This window comes from Pristiophorus japonicus, chromosome 9, assembly GCF_044704955.1.
Source record: "Pristiophorus japonicus isolate sPriJap1 chromosome 9, sPriJap1.hap1, whole genome shotgun sequence".
NCBI classification, from domain to species: domain Eukaryota; kingdom Metazoa; phylum Chordata; class Chondrichthyes; family Pristiophoridae; genus Pristiophorus; species Pristiophorus japonicus.
This window is the reverse complement of record NC_091985.1, coordinates 91,009,795-91,029,812: the sequence shown is the minus strand read 5'-3', so window position 1 is coordinate 91,029,812 and position 20,018 is coordinate 91,009,795. Positions and strand designations below refer to the sequence as shown.

General features: G+C 47.0%; 1 protein-coding gene across 9 annotated transcripts in view; it reads right to left on the bottom strand.

The window, feature by feature from the left end:
- LOC139273131 (echinoderm microtubule-associated protein-like 6) overlaps window positions 1–20,018 on the bottom strand; it is an 816,712-nt gene that overhangs the window by 529,588 nt on the left and 267,106 nt on the right. For all 9 annotated transcript variants that reach the window (XM_070889552.1, XM_070889554.1, XM_070889555.1 and 6 more), the window contains 2 exons: window positions 11,246–11,502; window positions 853–1,065 (listed from right to left, as the gene is read on the bottom strand). In XM_070889552.1, coding sequence (XP_070745653.1) covers window positions 853–1,065; window positions 11,246–11,502 — 470 coding nt within the window. The remainder of the gene's footprint in view (window positions 1–852; window positions 1,066–11,245; window positions 11,503–20,018) is intronic.

Genomic DNA, 20,018 nt, shown 5'->3' with positions numbered 1-20,018 from the left:
CTTCCTTGCCGTTCCCCCTCTTCTCCCTCCAGCCCCAAAGGTAGCCCTACCAGACCACCCATGACTGCAGTACAACTGTTTAAAATGCAGCCAAAAACAGTGCAGCACTAGCAAAATCTTCTTCACAGCAGTCAGAATTAAGTTTTGATAGTCAGCAAAAAAGTTAATTTAAATATTTTATTCATAATTTTTAAAAGTTCTGGCATGTGCCCTGCACACGTATGGAGCTCGACCCAATAGTATGAGCAGCGCACTTCTGGCTTGTAATGAACGTCGTGGCTTAGGCCTCCATTTCGCACCTTAAAAATGGGCATGGGGCCATTACATTTCTAGGCTAGGGTTCCAGAAATTCGCAATGGGGAACATCTCTAAGTGCCGAGAGTGCCAAGCAGAAACCCTGAAAGCAGAAAGGTAGGTATACTTGGTCTGACCAGACATACCTCCATTAACCGTACGCTGAGTCCCACTGAGGGTCAAGGACGTGAGAACTCCCAATAAAGCGACACCTCACATGCCAGAAGACATGTTTAGGGCGAGTGGAGACTCTGCCCTAACAGGTCATCCAGAAAAGTTCAACAACATGCTGGGATCAAGCCACATCTCAGCCTAGTTCCTGCCTCTTCTGGCAGAAGTATACTGTTGCAGATTTTCAGCTCGTGGGTAAAGTGTTGCTGGTTATAATGAGCAAAGAAAAGGTGGATTGTAAAGAACTTAACAGAAAAAAATATAAGGAGCCAGAAAAAGTAAATGTTAAAGAATATGGTTAAAGATAGCTAATGTATTAGAATAATATTCATCATCTATAATACAATATAATCACTAGCTGTGACAGTCAAGAAACAAGTTCCTTACCTTTCTTCAAACATGGAAACCTAAAGAGTTTGACCAATCCAAAGTCATCTCCAGACACGAGGGTAGCACTGCCAAAGTTCGCATCCACAAAATTGATGTCCATGACGTCTGTATACTTCGGCCAAATTCCATTTACTTCAGGTCCAATTACACAAGTCCAGGTGGCCCAATGAATCCCTTTTATTTCATCTTTACCTGTTAAATGCTTTCCAGCTTAAAAATATATTTGGGATATTAATACAGAAAAATATAATTTCATATTTTATTTACATTTTAAAATCATAGGGCCTTATTTTATATGGATGAACAGTGCTGGTACGATTTGATAGTCACTCAGTTTGAGTACAAATTTGTAGCTTTTTTTTAAAAAAGGAAACATAGTCATGTAACTTAATTTAATAAATATTAAAATACATGCATAATTTGACTTGCAGTGCGCCACAAAGATAAAACTTCTATTTTTTTGCAGGTCAAAGTATAACTGCACATTTTCCTACAAGCTCGTCCCTGGCTTTCTGCATGTCATTTAAAAAAGTGAAATAAAGACAAGGAAGGCACTTATTCCATGAGGGATGGGATTATATTGGCCCAGATTTTGCTGTAATAATAACGGCGAAGCTATCAGCGCTCACTGTTATGATGCAGTAAATCGGAGAGCAACTTCTGGCATCTGCACATGCAGTTAAACGCAGAAATCCAAAGATTGCTGTCAGAGCCTGCTCCTCCACAGGGTGTGCTGTTGCAGTTCTCGCAGATAAGACTCGGCATTGAAATGACTGCAATGTGCTGAACTTTCTAAACTTGCCTACTAGTTTCGCACTAAAAATGACTGAAAATGTTAGGGCTGGTGCGTTCAGGAGTAATTGAGTTTTTAACAACGTGATAAGTGATAAATACTGCTGAATAATCTCTCTGGCCCTAAAATATTTATTTTATAAGTGTGAAGTCGCATTCCCTCAGAAGAAAATGAATGTTGGAGTTTTTAAAAATAAAAATGTAATAATTATTTTTACATTTTTTGGTCTGTCTCTATTACCTCTCTCCCGTAATCCTCAAACAATCCTGTATTTCTCGGTCTTTATTTCACTTTCTGTACATCAAATCAAATTTATATTTCCAGCTTTATACTTCCCGGTTTAGACTCTGCGGCTGGGAAATTCGAAAATGGACACGGGCACTGTATCCACAGCGGCGGCGACCAAAATTACAGTCGTGAATCAATTCAGGGCTATCTCGTACTGCGTGCCAGAGACCATTCAAAAAGCGCAGGCACCTTGTCAGTTTTGTGCTGCCTGTAATTTAAATGATTGTAGCACACAGCCTAGCAACTATCACGCTGCTGATAAGCTGTGCGTCAGCAGGGGGCCCAAGTTAGTGTCACTGGAGTGAGAATGCCTTTCCTTAAAGCTAGATTGTTCATTTTCAAGGCAGTCTCTAGCCCTTAAAGCTGACTGCCTGCTGAAAAATTGAAGTAAAAATCATTCAAAAGTAGACAGTCTGCAGCTCTTAAAACTGAACCGCCTTCTGCATAACACAAATGGCTCAATAGGCCAGGGAAGGGGCACACAGGATCTTGGATGCAGGACACGAGCTTTGTGCACGGGGTCAACACTGGAAGAAATGTCCTTTATCCACAGGGGGTCAGAAGGTCTTCCAGAAAGAAAGATGTGGGACCAGATCGTCAAGGCCTAAATTTCCAGCAATGTCACCTCCCAGGACCTGGGTCTAGTGTCCAAAGAGGTTTCATGATCTCAGACGAGTGGACAGGGTCAGTGAATGCATCTTCAAAAGCCATCTCCTTCCAATTGCACCATTAGCCTCACACTGCTCAATGCATGACCCCCACCACCCCACATCACTCGCCTACAATGTGCCCTTTACGCAGCGGGACCGCGCAATGCTCTGCAGGTCCTGCGTAACCAGTCAAAGCGGCTTTTAAATAGAAAATCTGCGGGCCAAAAGAAAATTTATAGGGAACATTGCTCATCTACCAAAAATCTTTACCAAACACGAGGCACATCTCACATTCCTGGCTTCACCTCACCCCCTTGGAGGAGAGGTGCTGGCCATCTTGGCAGGGGCATGGCTGAGCATTTAGCTAGCAACGAGGCTGAAAGAATACAAGATGCCTGTATCCTCATACGTTATCCTCCTTCTCAGATCCCACTTCCCCCTCATTCCACAATATCTTCTGACTTACATGCTGCACATGATGTAAGCATGCACCACTTGCTTTCCCACCCTCCCCTCAACAGAACCCTACCCTTAGGCCTTCCTCATTTCAGACACCAAGAAATCCAGCTTGCCCGGCCAGTGGTTCAGCAAGAAGATGGAAAGGAGAGTGAGGAAGAAGAAGAAGAAAAAACACCGTCACTCAATTTCACACCCAGCCACCAGCTCCTCGAAGTCATCCTGCAAGGCCATTTGCAGTGTCCTCCAGCAGCAGCCTTCCACCAGCCATGTTGTAGCCACTGGGGGTAGCACTGCATAATATCACTAGGATAGGCAAAAGCACATGCAAGACACTCACTAAGGGAATGCACAAGGGTGATTAGTTGATTTTTTGATGTAGTATTGGCTGCATATATGGATAAAGTTGGATTAGAAAGTTTGCTTTGTGATGGCTTTTATTTCAGCATTGTGGTCAAGAGAACACTGCGATGATCAGTAACAGAGGAAAGATAAGTTGTGGGACAAATGTTGAAAGGGGAATTGGGGTTGTGTTCACCGCTATCGCAAGCGGATGATTCGATCCCGGATATTCCAGCCAGAAATGGGTTGTCTGGGTTGCCTCCTTCCTTCCACACCTGGAGTATTGTGTACAGTTTTGGTCTCCTAACTTGAGGAAGGACATACTTGCTGTTGAGGGAGTGCAGCGAAGATTCACCAGACTGATTCCCGGGATGGTGGGACTGACCTATCAAGAAAGACTGAATCAACTGGGCTTGTATTCACTGGAGTTCAGAAGAGTGAGAGGGGACCTCATAGAAACGTTTAAAATTCTGACGGGTTTGGACAGGTTGGATGCAGGAAGAATGTTCCCAATGTTGGGGAAGTCCAGAACCAGGGGTCACAGTCTAAGGATAAGGGGTAAGCCATTTAGGACCGAGATAAGGAGAAACTTCTTCACCCAGAGAGTGGTGAACCTGTGGAATTCTCTACCACAGGAAGTAGTTGAGGCCAATTCACTAAATATATTCAAAAGGGAGTTAGATGAAGTCCTTACTACTCGGGGGATCAAGGGGTATGGCGTGAAAGCAGGAAGTGGGTACTGAAGTTTCATGTTCAGCCATGAACTCGTTGAATGGCGGTGCAGGCTAGAAGGGCTGAATGGCCTGCTCCTGCACCTATTTTCTATGTTTTCCACTTCCTCTGCTTCCCTCTGTGAGCAGCTTGTCCCCTTTGCTTCATCTCCATATGATGTTGCAGCCCATGGGGACTGCAACTAGAGCCCCCAGGACTGGGAGCAAGTGCTATTCTCAGAAGCTTTGCTTTGACATCCAAATCCTTGCAAGCACTCCCTGCACAGTTTAGCAACTTTTTAAAGTGTATTTCACCAAGCTACATCTCCAATAAAATGTAAAAAAAAAGTTCAAAAGCTAAAATCTAAACTTCCCTGAAAGACATGTGTGTCCCTTTAAGAAGCACTGGCGGTCTCTGTAGCACTGTTCCACGCATGTTCTTCCATGCTTGGCTTGGAGAGGGTGGTATCCAAAGCAGTGACATCCAAAATCAGTCAGGCGTCAATTCAGGCGTTACACGGTGACTGACGTTACATGTGGGCGGCAAGTGCAGGCAACGGATGCGTCAATGACATCCCCAAAATGGCGGTCATGGTGTTTCTTGCGGGAAGTGGGCGGAAGCGAAGCACCCGCTATTTTTTCAACAAAACCGGCCTTAACAGCAGGCACTAGACCTCCAAATTTCACGGCCTGAGTGCAGGATTCTTCAAGCTGATCGGTTGAAGAGCCACGCTGTTTCTTGGCACAGACCCTTGTAGAGGGTGCTGTGCTGGAACAGACACCCAATGACAGGAAGTCTCCACTCTAAAGTCAGTCAAATCTTTGTGGGCAGCTGTCAGCGAGGTGAATGCCGTGTGCCGTTCCTTCACCGCTGACTGCAAAATCCAGGCCATTATTGTTACAAAAAAAACTTAAAAATAAAATATTTTGGTTCCACACCTGATGGTCACCATAAAATAAAAATCACAACTTCTTTCGGAGACATTTTGTGATGTCACGATATCAGATTTTTGCAGATGTCTCAAAGAGACCACTTCTGCCCACTATGCAATAGCCTTCCCTGCTTTGGAGCATCAGTTTTGTTTGCTTCAAGCAATTTCCTGAAACAGACAGTACATTAAGGCCTCAGGCATTGATGGTGGAAACGTGCGAGTTGATATTAACCACATGACGGGTGGGAGAGGGTAGAAATAAAGAATATAATGTGGGAAATGTGAGGTTATCCACTTTGGCAGAAATAATAGAAAAGCAAATTATAATTTAAATAGAGAAAAATTGCAAAGTGCTACAGTACAGAGAAACCTGGGGGTCCTTGTGCATGAAACACAAAAAGTTAGTATGCAGGTACAGCAAGTAATCAGGAAGGCAAATGGAATGTTGGCCTTTATTGCAAGGGCGATATAGTATAAAAGCAGAGAAATCCTGCTACAACTGTATAGGGTATTGGTGAGGCCACACCTGGAGTACTGCGTACAGTTTAGGTCTCCGTATTTAAGGAAGGATACACTTGCATTGGAGGCTGTTCAGAGAAGGTTCACTAAGTTGATCCCGGTGATGAGGGGCTTAACTTATGAGGATAGATTGAATAAGTTGGGCCTATACACATTGGAGTTCAGAAAAATGAGTGGTGATCTTATTGAAACTTATAAGATAATGAGGGGGCTTGACAAGGTGGATGCAGAGAGGATATTTCCACCACATAGGGGAAACTAAAACTAGGGGACACAGAATAAGGGGCCGCCCATTTAAAACTGAGATGAGGAGAAATTTCTTCTCTCAGAGGGTTGTAAATCTCTGGAATTCTCTACCCCAGAGAGCTGTGGAGCTTGGGACATTGAATATATTTAAGACGGAGATAGACAGATTTTTGAGCGATAAAGGAGTAAAGGGTTATGGGGAGCGGGCAGGGAAGTGGAGCTGAGTCCATGATCAGATCAGCCATGATCTTATTGAATGGCAGAGCAGGCTCGAGGGGCTAAATGGCCTACTCCTGCTCCTATTTCTTATCTCTTATGTTCTTATTAATTGGGAACGTGTCCCCAACCCGCTGCGCATGCGGCTGCCGCCATTGTTATGACAGCGGGTAACATGGCGTGCCTGTGTCCCATCTTGAAGAGGTGAGAGATTTCATTATAATATTTAAATCAGTCTCCCACACTGCAATTGGGAGGCTGTTTCCTACATTACAACAGTGACTACACTTGAAAGATACCTGTATAGGGACTTTGGGACATCCCAAGGTTGTGAAATGCACTATATAAATACAAGTCTTTCTTCTTTAAAACAGTTGCTAGCCAGGTTTCCCAAGGCTCGGGAAACCCGGCAGAAAAATGGAGATGAAAGCAGCCAGCTGCAGATGGTAAGTGCTTTTTAGGGAACTCATGAGCGAGGAGGAGGAGTGTTGCCCCCGGTCCCTCAAGCAAACCTTGGGCCCCTCTTCTGCCAATTGTGGCCTCTCCTCGCTGCCGTGATTGGCCGAACTCCTCCCTCTAAGCCCCGATCTTGAGCCACCTGCTCTGCGATTGGCCGACCTTCTCCCCCCCAAGCCCTGATCTTGAGCCACATGCTTCCCAATCAGCCAAGACCCACCCACCTACTCCCAGCCCCGATCTTGATCCGCATGCTTCCCAATCAGCCGAGACAGCCCCCGCCCCGTCCACCCCCCCCCCCAACCCCAGCCCCGATCTTGAGCTGCCTGCTCTGCGGTCAGCAGACCCTGCCCCCTCCCCCCCCCCAAAGCCCCGATCTTGAGCCGCCTACCCCATGATTGGCCAAATACCCCAACGCCCCCCCCCCCCATCCCTTCACACTATCATCTTTCCCGCTCTCCCGATTGCCGGGCACTGACACCCACTACCAAGCCCCGATTTTTCCTGATTGCAGGGGCCATCCCCAACAGACTCCGGCTGCAGCTTTCCCACCGAGCAAGCCTGTCAATCTGGACAGCTGCCAGGCGGGAAACATAAAAAAAAGTGATAATGAGTTCTTGCTGTTAAATTCAGCAAGGTCCCCCCATCCACCCTGGATTTTCTTCCCCGCCCCACTACCATGCTTTGCTGCTTTCTCCCTGTAAATATCGGGCCATGATGGCTGCATGTTGCTTATCTAAAGAACAAAGAAATTGCTAAAAAGTAGGATTCCCCCGCCCCCCCCCGCCCCCGGTATTTTAATATTGTCACTGCAGACCTGAAGTGCAGCTCTTGCACAACTGGCTGTGACCAAACATAAAACTGGTGGCACTCTCTAATGCTTAGAAGACCTGTCAAAATTGTAGATTTTGTGCAATATAACAGCACTTTTTCACTCTTTCACAGATTACATTCTCCAAACCCCACTGAACACTGACTGAATATAACCTCAAAATGAGCTTCTTGTGAAACCGACCTGTTTTCCACAGCTGCTGAACACTCCCTCAGTTCAGGTGGTGGGCTCAACTCCAAGAATTGGCCTTGAACCTATGACCTGCTGACCATGTTACCAACTAAGTTAACCTGACTCATAAATTTGTACCAAAAGTGTTGCATCTCGATTGAACCTCAAAACTCACCCCTGATCCTTCTGTCCTTGGAAGCTACTGACCATCTCTAATCTCCCTTTCCTCTCCAAAGTCCTTCAACGTGTTATTACCTCCAAAATACGTGCTCACCTTTCCCACAACTCCATGTTTGAACCTCTCCGCCCCGCTACAGCACTGAAATCAAAGTCACAAATGACATCTTCTGTGACTGTGACTGTGGTGCAAGATCCCTCCTGACCTGTCCGCAGCCTTTGACGCAATTGACCATACCATCCTCCAGCAATGCCTCTTCTCCATTGTCCAGCTGAGTGGGAATGCTTTCACTTTTACCTATGGTCATAGCCAGAGAATCGCCTGTAATGGCTTCTCTTACCGCCCCTGCTCCATTGCCTCTGGAGTCCCGCAAGGATATATCGTTGGTCCTCTCCTTTTTATCATCTACCTGCTGCACCTTAGCAACATCATCTGAAGATACATCAGGTTCCACATGCACGCTGATGACACCCAGCTCTACCTCACCACCAGCTCTCTCGACCCTCCACTGCCTCTGTGGTGTCAGACTGCTTTGACATCCAGGGGTCAAAATTCGGTATCTCCCCGTTTGAGGCGGGTCGGGACAGCCGCAAAATTGGGGTTATTGCCCCCGAGAGGAAATGGAGCGCAATGTCGGGCACTCCACTTCCTCTCTGGAGCAGAATCTGGATGGTAAGTGCGCAAATTTTTCAGCGCTACGTGGCCTCTCTGCGTAGCGCTGGCACAAGCACAGGACTCTCCCCTTCCTTTAAAGGGGAGGGCATGCTGCGAGCCCTGCAGTGGGGCAAAAGGCCTCCACTTCGCCACCGGGGATGCGGGGTGCCGTGGCTACAGCCTGGCACAGAAGCGGAGTGCCGGGCTGCACCATCGCAGGATGGACCCCACAAAATATACAATAGAAGGCCGGACTGGTAAGTCGGCCGAAAAAAAACTGGTGCTGTGCACATCCCCTTTACATTTCGGCCCGCGAGCGGGGTGTGGCCCAGTTCGCGACCCGCGAGGCTAGCATTGACATCGGCCGCGGTGGCCTCACGGGACGCTACCCAATTCCTGCTGCGGGACAAAAACGGGTCGCTCCGCACGTCGATGAAGTAATCATCACCGGCGCAGCAGTTTGTGGCGCTATTGGCGGGGTGCTGCCAGTTTGTGCCTCTTCTAACTCCCATGCAATTTCGTGGGAGCCGGTAGCACCCTCCCCCCCACCCAGGGAAATAAATCGTTTGCGCCCCATTAGTGGGAGACGCAAATGATGCGAATTTTACCCCACCAGTCCTGGATGAGCCGAAATTTCTTCCAAATAAATATTGGAAAGACCAAAGCCACAGGGGGCTAAATTGGACCATGCAGCGCCAGTCTTTTAGGCGCCATGCAGCCACATAAGGATCGAAAAATGGGGTCCGAGATGCGCGCACACACTTCTGACGGGAAGTGCACAGGACATCATCTTGGTCAAGAGGTTTGCATGGATGTATTTAATGACCACCAACAACATGCAGAGCAGCGAGATGATGACGCAAATCAGTGTGCTGATTTGACGCCAGCGCTGCCATTTTCGAACTCAGCCAATGCCCTATTTTAACCTCACACAGCTGAACACAATGTTAAACAGAAAGTAGGATCACCCCCAATTTAACGGGATCATATACATTACAACAACATTCTGGCTGCTGGTGCACTAGCACTTGTTTTTGGAGCTTTTCTATATACTTGGCTAAAGTTTGACTACTCTATAGGGAGTGGTCTGGCTGGTCTTGAAGTAGTTTTTTGATCACTTGTGCTGAAACAAGTTGCTTCCAGACAAGGGTGACTGGTAGGGCTTCATCTGGGAATTGAACATGACTGAGAGAATAAGGAGAGGCCATGCAGAGCAAGACAAGCTGCTAGAAGAGGGAGCAGGAGAAGAGGGAGAAGGACACTCAGGAGGCTATATCCATGAGGGTCTTCAGGAAGCATTTCTTTTACCTCAACTTCAGCGAGAACCAATGCACGAGACATCTTCGCTTCACAAAAGAGATCGTGATTGAAATCTGCCTACTGCTGCAGCCACAACTGCAACCTCAAAGCAAGGCAAGAACAGCATTGCTCATGGCTTTCAAGGTTGAATAGCTGACATTGTGTGCGAGCTGTGAGTTGTGGATGCAAGGCTAGCAACAGTGCGAAGTACGTGAGGGTGATGTAAAGCATATGAATTGAAGGGTGGAGTACTGATCGATAGAGATTGTTGGTAGTTGGGTGATGGGAGTGTTGTGAATTGAGCAGTGGATGAGGCTAGTGGTACAGTTGGTAGGATATGCCATTTGATGATTGAACTCACTCACCTTGACAACTCATTTCAGATCTTCTTCCTGTACTCCATCCATGCTCTTGGAACTACACCCCTGGCATTGAGCTTTGCCACTACATCTTCCCATTGCCTCCTTAGCATATGTCTGGGGGACCCCCTGCCCCCCTACAAATACAGGATGTCTCGCCTTCTCTCCACATCTTGCACCAATACCTCCGGTGCATTGTCAGAAAACCTTGGTGCATGCTCGCATGTTCAGCCATTCCTCAAATTTTCACAGCATGGGTTCACTTTTCAAAGGACTCTGACCACTTCTTGCAGCCACAATGCACCTCCCCTTTAAGAGGTGCAAGCTTCTTGTAAGTAGTGCTAGCTATTCGCAATACCGGGCCCCCTGCTGATGCATGTAGCAATCATTTAAAGCAGCAGGCAGCACAAATCTAACATGCAGTCTGTATCGCAATGAACAGGTGCGGGTTAATTGGATACCCCGATCCCCGCATGCATTTTCAGGGGTTATCAAAGTTAACCCCCACTGTCTTTGGCACCCACCACAAACTCCATTCTCTAGCCACTGACTCTATCCCCCCTCCCTGGCCAGTCTCTGGCTGAATCGCAAACTGTTTGCAAACTTGCCATCCATTTTGAACCTGAGCTGAGTTTCTGACCCCATATCCTCTCCATCACAAAGACTACCTATTTCCACCTCCATACCATTGCATGTCTCTGCCCCGCCTCAGCCCATCTGCTGCTGAAACCCTCAACCATGCTTTTGTTACCTCCAGACTTGATTCCAATGCTCTCTTCGCCAGCCTCCCATCTTCCACCCTCCATAACTTGGAGCTCATCCAAAATTCTCCTGCCTGATTAAATCGCACCAAGTCGCACCAGCACCCCTGTAGAGGGCGTCACATTGTTTTGACTCTCTAATAACCGCAAGTTCCAGTACAAAAGGTCTCAGAAAGTCTGTGGGCAAGTGTAAGTGTAATGAACGGCTAGTGACATTAATTTGCTGCTGACCGCAAAATCGGGTCAATTTATATCTCCTACAAATGATGATTCACCATGGTCTAACAACCATTCCCTCTTAAAAGTTGGGCCTTCAATCTGAAGCATGCTGAATCATGGTACAGAATCTAACCTTTCAGTTCAGAGAGTTCTGTCCTTGTGTTAATGATAATGGGCAGACATTGTTCAACTGATTTGTCCATGAAAAACTGTACTCTTTTAACATACTGAAATGTAAATAAAGTAACATGGCATCTATGATGCTATTAATTTCCAAATAAGCGAGAAAAAGATCAGTATTGTACTTACATGGCATTTTGTAAAATAGTCTTTCTCCAGCACCATCATTAACCTGTAGATGTTTACCATCGATGGACCAATCAATGTGTGTAATAAAACTAGATGATTTGCTGCATTCTCCAACTTTCTTGTATCGCTGTGAAACTGCGTAAATGTCAACTCGACCATCATTTGAACCTACAGCAAGGTAAGATCCATCTGGACAATATTTCATTTCATGAATTACCTCCTTTCGGTCTTTAATGTGGACCACCTCTGTCATATCTCTGCAAACAATATGATAAAAGTAGCATAGTATTTCCATTTGACAGCTGTAGTAGCATTTTTCCACCAAAGTAAAATATGTTAATTCAAATATTTTATCTCTACTAAGTTGGCAGATCTTACTCAGAATGGCATTATAAATTGTCTTAGATCTCAAAGAAAAAAAATCAATATGGGTTCTTGCTCCTGATTACTATAAAGGGAAAGTACTGGAGTCCCTCACATTTGTCCAATTGTTCTTTAAAGCGTGCAAAATGAAAAAATATATCATTCTCTTTTCCAATATAAATTACTTTAGTCCACATTTATAATGAAAAGTACCTGTGTAAACTTGTTACACTGTAATTACACCTTCCTGGCAAATGTAGTGCTGTAGCACTTTAGGTCCCCTGGACATTCTGCCCCATTCCATTCTTCATGTCTTTTACTGTCAGCCACCTACTCCTAGAGGCATTAGGCTCCCTTTTGGGCTCTGCCCTATTATCTTCCTGCCCTGGGTCTGCACTGTCAACCAGCCTGGCTGCGCTCGCTCTTCTCCACTCCTTTCTTCTTGTTCAACCTGCTCCTCGACCCCACTGTCATTTCCAAGTGGCATAACCTCACTTCTGCCCAGTCTTTGAAAGACTATTGATTTATGAAGGAATTCTACCTTATAACTTAGTTAAAAATAAGACAAGCCAGATTTAGAAATCCTAAAGAATTCTAGCCTTCAAGGATTGACACCAGATAAGTTACTTTATTAACTTCTTAAAACAGGACAATTGTTGAAATAAGCAGCCAGCTTGAATGGCCTAATCTGGATTGCTCATCATAAACAAATGGCAGCTGCCCTCTTGACTGCAGATGGCAAATCGAACAATGAACAGATTGCAAACACACCAGTTAGTTCAGTTGAATTAGCAAAATGTCAAGTACCTCACATAAATTCTTGGGAGTTATTGGATAGCTTCTAGAAAATAACACATCATGAAACAAACAATCAAGTACCTAATGCACAAACAAATGACATCTTCACTTTGAACATAAATGCTAAATTCACAATAGCTATGTATTGATACAGGAGCTAGGGATTCAAGGCTCAGCAAGAAGATTACTAATGATGATTAACGAGATCTAATGAAACAGGGAAACAAAGGGTATAACTGTTGAAAGCTTGAATGAGAGAGGTAGACTTGCTTTAATGGGCAAAAGCATATCTCGACTACAGAGCAAGGCAGAAGGCATTGTTCGGTGGTCTCCAACTTCTCGGGGATTGAAGGTAGCTGCTACCTTGATAATTGATGGATATCCTGCTTAAACAATTTTAAGAACTGTAATAATGTAATGAAGTTTAGATTTAAAAGTAAGATTCTCTAATAGAAAGATTGTATTTTTCACCTTTTTAATGTTGCGATTGACTAACTCACCAACTGCAAATTTCATATCGGTTCTTTAAATAAATCTCTCTATGTTTTTGAATAGTCTCTCATAATCTTCTGCATCAATAATTCACGAACCATATCTCAAGTACACTCTTTTGGAGAAGAGGTACATTATTGAGGAGACACCTCCCGGACCCTTACAATATCCAGGATAATTACAAACTGGCTAAAACTTATTAGAAAATGGTATCTGGAGGACGGTAACATTCTCGGGTTTTTCCTTTCCTTTAGGGAGCAATAGTCCAGACCTTTAGACCCAGTTAGCGTCTTTAGGATTCAGCTACCTCAACCTTAAGTTGAGAGTGAATACTTGAGGAGTACGCCTGATCCGGGATAGGATTGTTAATTTTTCCTTTCAGTTTTTGCTGATTTTCTTGAAGCTCAAATTTCAAAATTCTATTATTTATTTTCCTGAATGGAATAGTTACATTGTGCCTCTGTTTATTACAGTATTTCAGTTTGTTTTTTTAAACTGGTTTAAATGCCAACTAGATTATATATTTGAGTAGGTTTCTAATTCATATAGCATCAAGCCAACAGAAAGAGAAATAGCAAAGTATATGTTTTCGTCCTAATTTTGTTATTTTGAAATAATAAAAACATTGAGGCTGTAATTGCCCCTTTCTGAAAGGCTCGTTATTGCCTCCAGGAGGCGCTAATGAGACAACAAGGACTTTTCGCCTGGGGGCAGGCAGCAGAAGCGACCCGGCCAGAATTGCCCCCGGGATGGCGGTGCCGAAAACGGGTTTGCACTCCACCACTTTTCACCCCGGGTGGTGGCACACACGGCGATGACGTCATCACGGTGCGCACCGACCCCTTACCGCCTCGTGTTGACCACTTTACACCGGAGCGAGGTTGGCGCGGTGGCGAGGGCGCCCCCATCTGCCCTTAAAAGGCCTTGTGCCACAGCCGCCTACTTTTTTTTTTGTTGACCAACTTTGCAGTCGGTACGACAATGGAAGACACTGGTTTGGCCAGGCCTGGTGGTCCAGTGGGCGTCATAGAAGTGGCTGCAGAGTTCGCAGCAGCCCTTCCCTTTAAGAGAAGGGGAGGGACGTTGCATCGCGTCCGTATCGTGCTGACTCACAGTGCCCCACTCCTGCCTCCCTCCCGCCCAGAGAGTGCCTGGATGATTTTTTTTTTGTTCAACTGCCCAATTCCAGGGCTCTTGGATCCATCGACCGCCGGGCGAAAAAAATCACTTAATTTGAATTAAGCGCCCCAAACTCAGCGCGGGGCAATTTTGCCCCCATTGATTTTTCAAAGCTTCTCAGGCAAATACTTCTGATTACCAACACCAGCGTTTTATTGAATGTTAGAAAATGTAAACCTTCTCATTTGTGACACATATGAACAGGCCAGAATTTTCCCGTTGCCGAGCATGAGGGTTTAAGGGTGGATCGGCAGTAAAAATCTCAAATTGCGAGCGCGTCGGGAACCCGCCGTTAGGTGCATTTAACTTGGGTGGCTTGGACGGCGTGACACGGACCCGACCGGCAGAAGCGAGCAATCGCACGGATGTCATTAACTGCTTGTTGAGAGATCCTCATGAGGGTTATTAACGGCAGCTTTTGACTTTTACTGCAGAAGCATGGGATTCACGCAGCTCGGGTAGCTTGCCTGTGAAGGGGGAGATGGAAGCCCAGCAGCCATTGGCGAGTCCGTTCATTGAGAGTTTGGAAAAGCACATATATACTCCCACATTACACCTCATTACCTACCTCATGGAAAGGCTCTTGAACACTCCATTTTGTCCACAGATGTAGGCGTCAGCAGTTTGCAGGTCATTTCTGCAACCTCGGAAGCCATTTTCACCACATTGCTACTCAGTATTACAACATTGAGGAATTGGCCTTCTGATCTCCACTTTACCTTCCATCTAATACAGCAGCATGGGTGCCACTTATACTGTCGCCTCAGAATCGGACCAAGGTGAGCCTTACCACCAGCCGTAACCACAACAGCAGCCTTCTCCTCAACGACGTGATGCTCCACAGAAGAGATAATGGCAGGGTGGCACCACAGGGCTGCAGCATGCTGGAGGCGATACCCCCAACACAGGATATACAGGCAGAGGACGAGCTTCCTCAACAAGACTGAACAGTGCTTCAGGAGGCTCAGGCTATCAAGCCAGGTTGTCGCAGACATTTGTAGCTTTCTGGAACAAGACCTGCTGCCCAGAAGTCCTGGTGGACACTCCTTACCACTGGTTGTGAAAGTCTCCACCACCCTCAATTTCTTCACCTCAGGCTCCTTCCAGGGATCTGCAGCAGACATTTGCGGGATCTCGCAGTCGGCCGCCCACAGATGCATCACCCTAAGGACTGATGCCATGTTTCACAAGTCAGCCAATTAAATCAACTTTGCCACTGATGAGGCCAGTGTTACTGAGTGGCTGTTTGGCTTTGCAGCTCTGGCAGACTTCCAACAGGTGCAGGGCATCATCAACTGCACACGTGGCCATGAAGGCACCGCCTCATTACCCAGGAGTGTTTGTAATCCATAATGGCTTCCACTCTCTCAATGAGCAGTTCGTCTGCAACCATAAAAAGATCATGCATGTGTGCGCCAGATTCCCTGGCAGCTGTCATGATTCTTGCGTACAGTGCCATCCACCCTCTCTCAGCTCTTTGCACCTCCAAACAGATTTACCAGCTGGCTCCTTGGAGACAAGGGTGATCCACTGAAGACATGGCTCATGACATGACACCCTTGAGGACGTCAAGTACTGAGGCCGAGGAGCGTAATAATGACAGCCACATGTCCATCAGATGTGTCATAGATCAAGCAATAGTCATGCTGAAGATGCCCTCCAGATCTGGAGGAATCCTTCAGTACGCACCAGCCAGAGTCTCCAGAATCATCGTCATTTGCTGTGTGCTGCACAACATAACACAGCAGCAAGGATTGGAGTTGCAGGAGCAGCAAGACACAGAGCATGTAACCTCTTCAGAGGAGGAGGAGCAGGTGGAAGATGAGGAGGAACCCGAGGTGGAGATGGCACTAGCTGTAGTGTACGTAGACACCTTTAGTAATGACTCCACGAGGCAGGGTATGATACTAAAGCTGTGTAGACTTGCAGTCCTTTATTTGCAGCTACTTGAGTGAGGACACCAAGCTGTGAACTCCTTTTTATACTGGGTTACCTGCAGGTCTCCAACAGCAGCACCCTCTGGTGTACAGGTAAGGTGCGTAAAGTGTAAGGGTACATTCAATGTTGCATAACAGTGTTACAGACATCACACAGTAAACAGGCATGCATTTACAACACTCCCCCCTAAGCATTTTTTATATCCTTATTGTCATGACCTGGGGAGGTGATCAGTGGTGGGCTATGGGAGGTTGTGGTGAGGGTTGTGTGGTTGCCAGATGTGACCCCTGTGCTTGAGGCTGACCTCATATGTTTCCCCTCCCTCACACACAGACCAAGTGGATCCCTCAGGGGTGTTGCCACAGCAGCAGTGGGTGGTGTGTATACACTGTAATGTGGGTAGTTGTGGGGTGGTGGGCAAGGCCACAGGACTGGGTGGGCTCCTTGTCCACCAATTGGGATGAGGGTCAGGTCATCCCAGGGTTTGCCAGGAAAGCTGGAGGGTATTGGCCTCACGCTCCTGGAGTTGGCCCTCGTGGCCAGGGGTTGTAGGGCTGGTCTGGTGCAGGTTGCCATTGGTGGTGGCTGGGCTGCCCGTTGACCACTGTCCATGCAGTGGTTCTGCTTCCACTACCTATGTGTGTGTCTTGCAAGGGGCATCACATTTGTTCCAAAGGTCCAGGCTACATGGTCAGGTAGCCTGCTGGACCTGGGGGTCTCCCACAGGGGGATTCCATTGGCATCAGCATGGTCCCTGTAGGGCCCAATGTCCTTTAGCAGTGTCCTATCAGTATACATGACACCTTGGTTCTAATCACACATAGTCGAACCTGCATTGTACATTCTATCATTTGCATCACTTTTGGGTGTCTTGGTCTCAACAGACATAGACATAGAAAATAGGTGCAGGAGTAGGCCATTCGGCCAATCGAGCCTGGTTACATTAGGCACTTCAAACTCTCTATCATAATTGTTAAGCATAATAAACTTGTTCTTAACCTTACTGACACCTGCATTCATCTCATTAGTCACATTAGTTAAACCAGCATTACGATTCATGGTTACATTGCATACATTTTCATACTTGCACCCTTTTATTGCATCCTTGTCCTCAAATAATTGAAACTGTCCCTTTAAATTTCTTTGGTTACCGGTCTCATTTAAGGGAGCCTCCCAATCCGATTGGCTGTCAGTGCCACGTGCCGCTCCTCCAATTCTGCCCCTCGTGGTATGGCCGCGGCCATTTTGATTGCAGGTTCTTCTCCTCGTGGTGCGGCCGCCATCTTCTGGCTCTCCTGCAGGTAGACTGTGATGGTCTTTTCTTCCACAGGTTCGACCCTGGACGCGGGAGTCCACTTCTTTTGACGCTGTTCACCTCTTGGAGTCCTGCCCCGGCCCGGAAAGTGGAGTTTGGATCCTCGGTCGTGGAGATTTCACCGTGGTGTTGTGGAGTTGTCACCACGCCATCAAGCTGGACAGTGAAGCCTCCAGATGAAACGATGGATCCATGTTCGAGGTCGATTGCCAGGGACCAGAGGCTGTCGCCACTTCGCCTGATATGGACCGGGTTCATCCAATTCCTGCCCAGCAGCTTGGGGTCGTCGCCGGCTATAATCCACAAGGGAAGTTTGTTCAACACGCCGCCCTGGGAGACCTGGACGTCCGCGCTGCCAACGATTTGGATTTTACCCTTGTTGTAGATGAGCAGCTGTGCCTGGACAGGAGACAGTTTCAGTCGATTAGGGGAATTTATCCAAAGTTTTTCAAAGGTCGTTGGGCTCATCACAGACTGGCTCACCTTGTGTCAATTTCCATGGAAACTGGGACCCTGTCGATGTCCACTTCCATCGTCCATGGAGAACTTTCGGTGGAGCAGGTATAAATTGCATACTCTTCTTCTAGGGTTTGAGCAACTTCCTCTTCATCTGTGTCGGAGCCCAGGTGATCAGCCAACTCATCAGAGACGCGGTGAGTACAGCTTTTTCTGCACATTCTTTGGAGGTGCCCTTTCTCTTTGCAGCATTTGCATGCATAGTCTTTGTAGCGGCACTGGTGGGCCCTGTGGTTTCCTCCACAGCGCCAGCACGGGGCCATCCGGTTTGCCCCATGTGGCGGACTCAGGGTTGCGGGACTCGGGGCAGTAATTCTGCCTTTAGAAGTATCCATGCGCTCGCCGGTTTAGAGTCCTAGGTCAGTATTCTCTTGGAGTCGCCGGCTGAAACCATGTAGGCCTGGCTCACTTGAATTGCTTTCTGCAGCGTGACCGTGATGTCAGCAGAGAACAATTTGTGCAGGAGGCCCTCATGGCTGATTCCAATGACGAATATGTCCCTTAGGGCTTCATTTAGGTGGTCTCCAAAATCACACGGTGCAGCTAGTCTTCTTAGGTGTGCAGCATACTTAGTAATTTCTTGGCCCTCAGGTCTCTGGTAAGAGTAGAACCGGTGCCTGGCTGTGAGGATGCTTTCTTTCGGTTTTAGTTGTTCCTGTATGTTACAAGTTCTTCATAGTTTTTGGTGGTTGTCTTCGCTGGGGCTAGCAAGTCCTTGACGAGACAATGGATGGTGGGCCCACAACTGCTGAGCAGGATGGCCCTGCGCTTGTTCGGTCATGTAGCCAGTGTGTTTCCATCCAGGTCGTTGGCTATAAAGTCACGTTCCAATCTTTCTACGAAAGCGTCCCAATCTTTCCATTATGTAAATTGCTGAAAGTTGCTGAGGTTAGACATGTTGAGCATGTAGTTGGTGACCTCGTATCCTCATCGCCAGTTGTAGTGTATGTAGTAACAACGCCACGAGGCAGGGTATGATACTAAAGCTGTGTAGACCTTGTAGTCCTTTATTTGCAGCTCCTCGAGTGAGGACACCAAGTTGCGAGCTCCTTTTTATACTGGGTTACCTGCAGTATGCAGGTAACACTTAGGTCTCCAACAGCAGCACTCTCTGGTGTACAGGTAAGGTGCGTACACAGTGTAAGGGTACATTCAGTGTTGCATAACAGTGTTACTGACATCACACAGTAAACAGGCATGCATATACAACACTAGCAGCGGCACATATGGCTGCCACTTGCTGCACTAAGTAACCCCCACCCTCCAAACAACATAAAGCATCCCTCTAATGACCAAGCCATTCCTCTCACCCAAGTCCCTAGTGCTCGAGGTTAAGTAATGTCTCACCATTCAGTCTAAGCGACAAGGTCACTTCCCAGGTCGCAGGCAAAAATGGACAAGACATAAAGTAGTGCATCATAAATACAACTGACACTTAACATTAACATTTTTTTAAACACCCATGGGCATCTACAATTGTATCTTTCTTCTTTGAGTGCCTCTACAAGGTGCAATCCCTGTGGCTTCAGCAGAGGTAGAGGGAGGCTGCTCACTTCCCTGCTCTGACTGCTTAGACACTTTTGGTGGACGTCGTATGGGTTTTAGAGCCTATGAGGGCATGCCAAAGACTGCTCCTCCTGCAACTGTGCAGGAGCAGACTCGGTCATCGGGAACCAGGGCAGCATGTGGGGCTCTGACTGAGGGGGATGTAATGGGGAAGAAGTAGGAGGGCTTTGAGCAGAGCCCCCACTTCCATGACCCCTGTCACCATCATCCCTCTCATGGCCCACCTGCACTTCCTTGCTAGCAAGGAGCTGGAGAGCACCTTGCTGCACAGCAGTCGGGTAATGAACGCCCACGTCTACATTTATATGCCACCGAGACAGGAGGTCTATGAACCTCTGCCATTTACTGTCCACTGCTAGCATGTGCTCATGTGAGTGGTGCATTTGCTGCTCCATGCAGGTGGCCATTCTTTCCATGGACTGCACATTGTCGCCAGCACCTGCGGCATGGTGCTGCTTATGTTGGAGATGGACCCCTCCATTCTCAGAACATTTGCAGACATCGCAGCTGCAAAAGATGCCAGAGCCTCATGCAATTGTTGCTGTCCCTCCAAGATCACTCTCTTTCTCGATGGCCCCTGAGGCTCAGCATCTGCATGAAACTTAG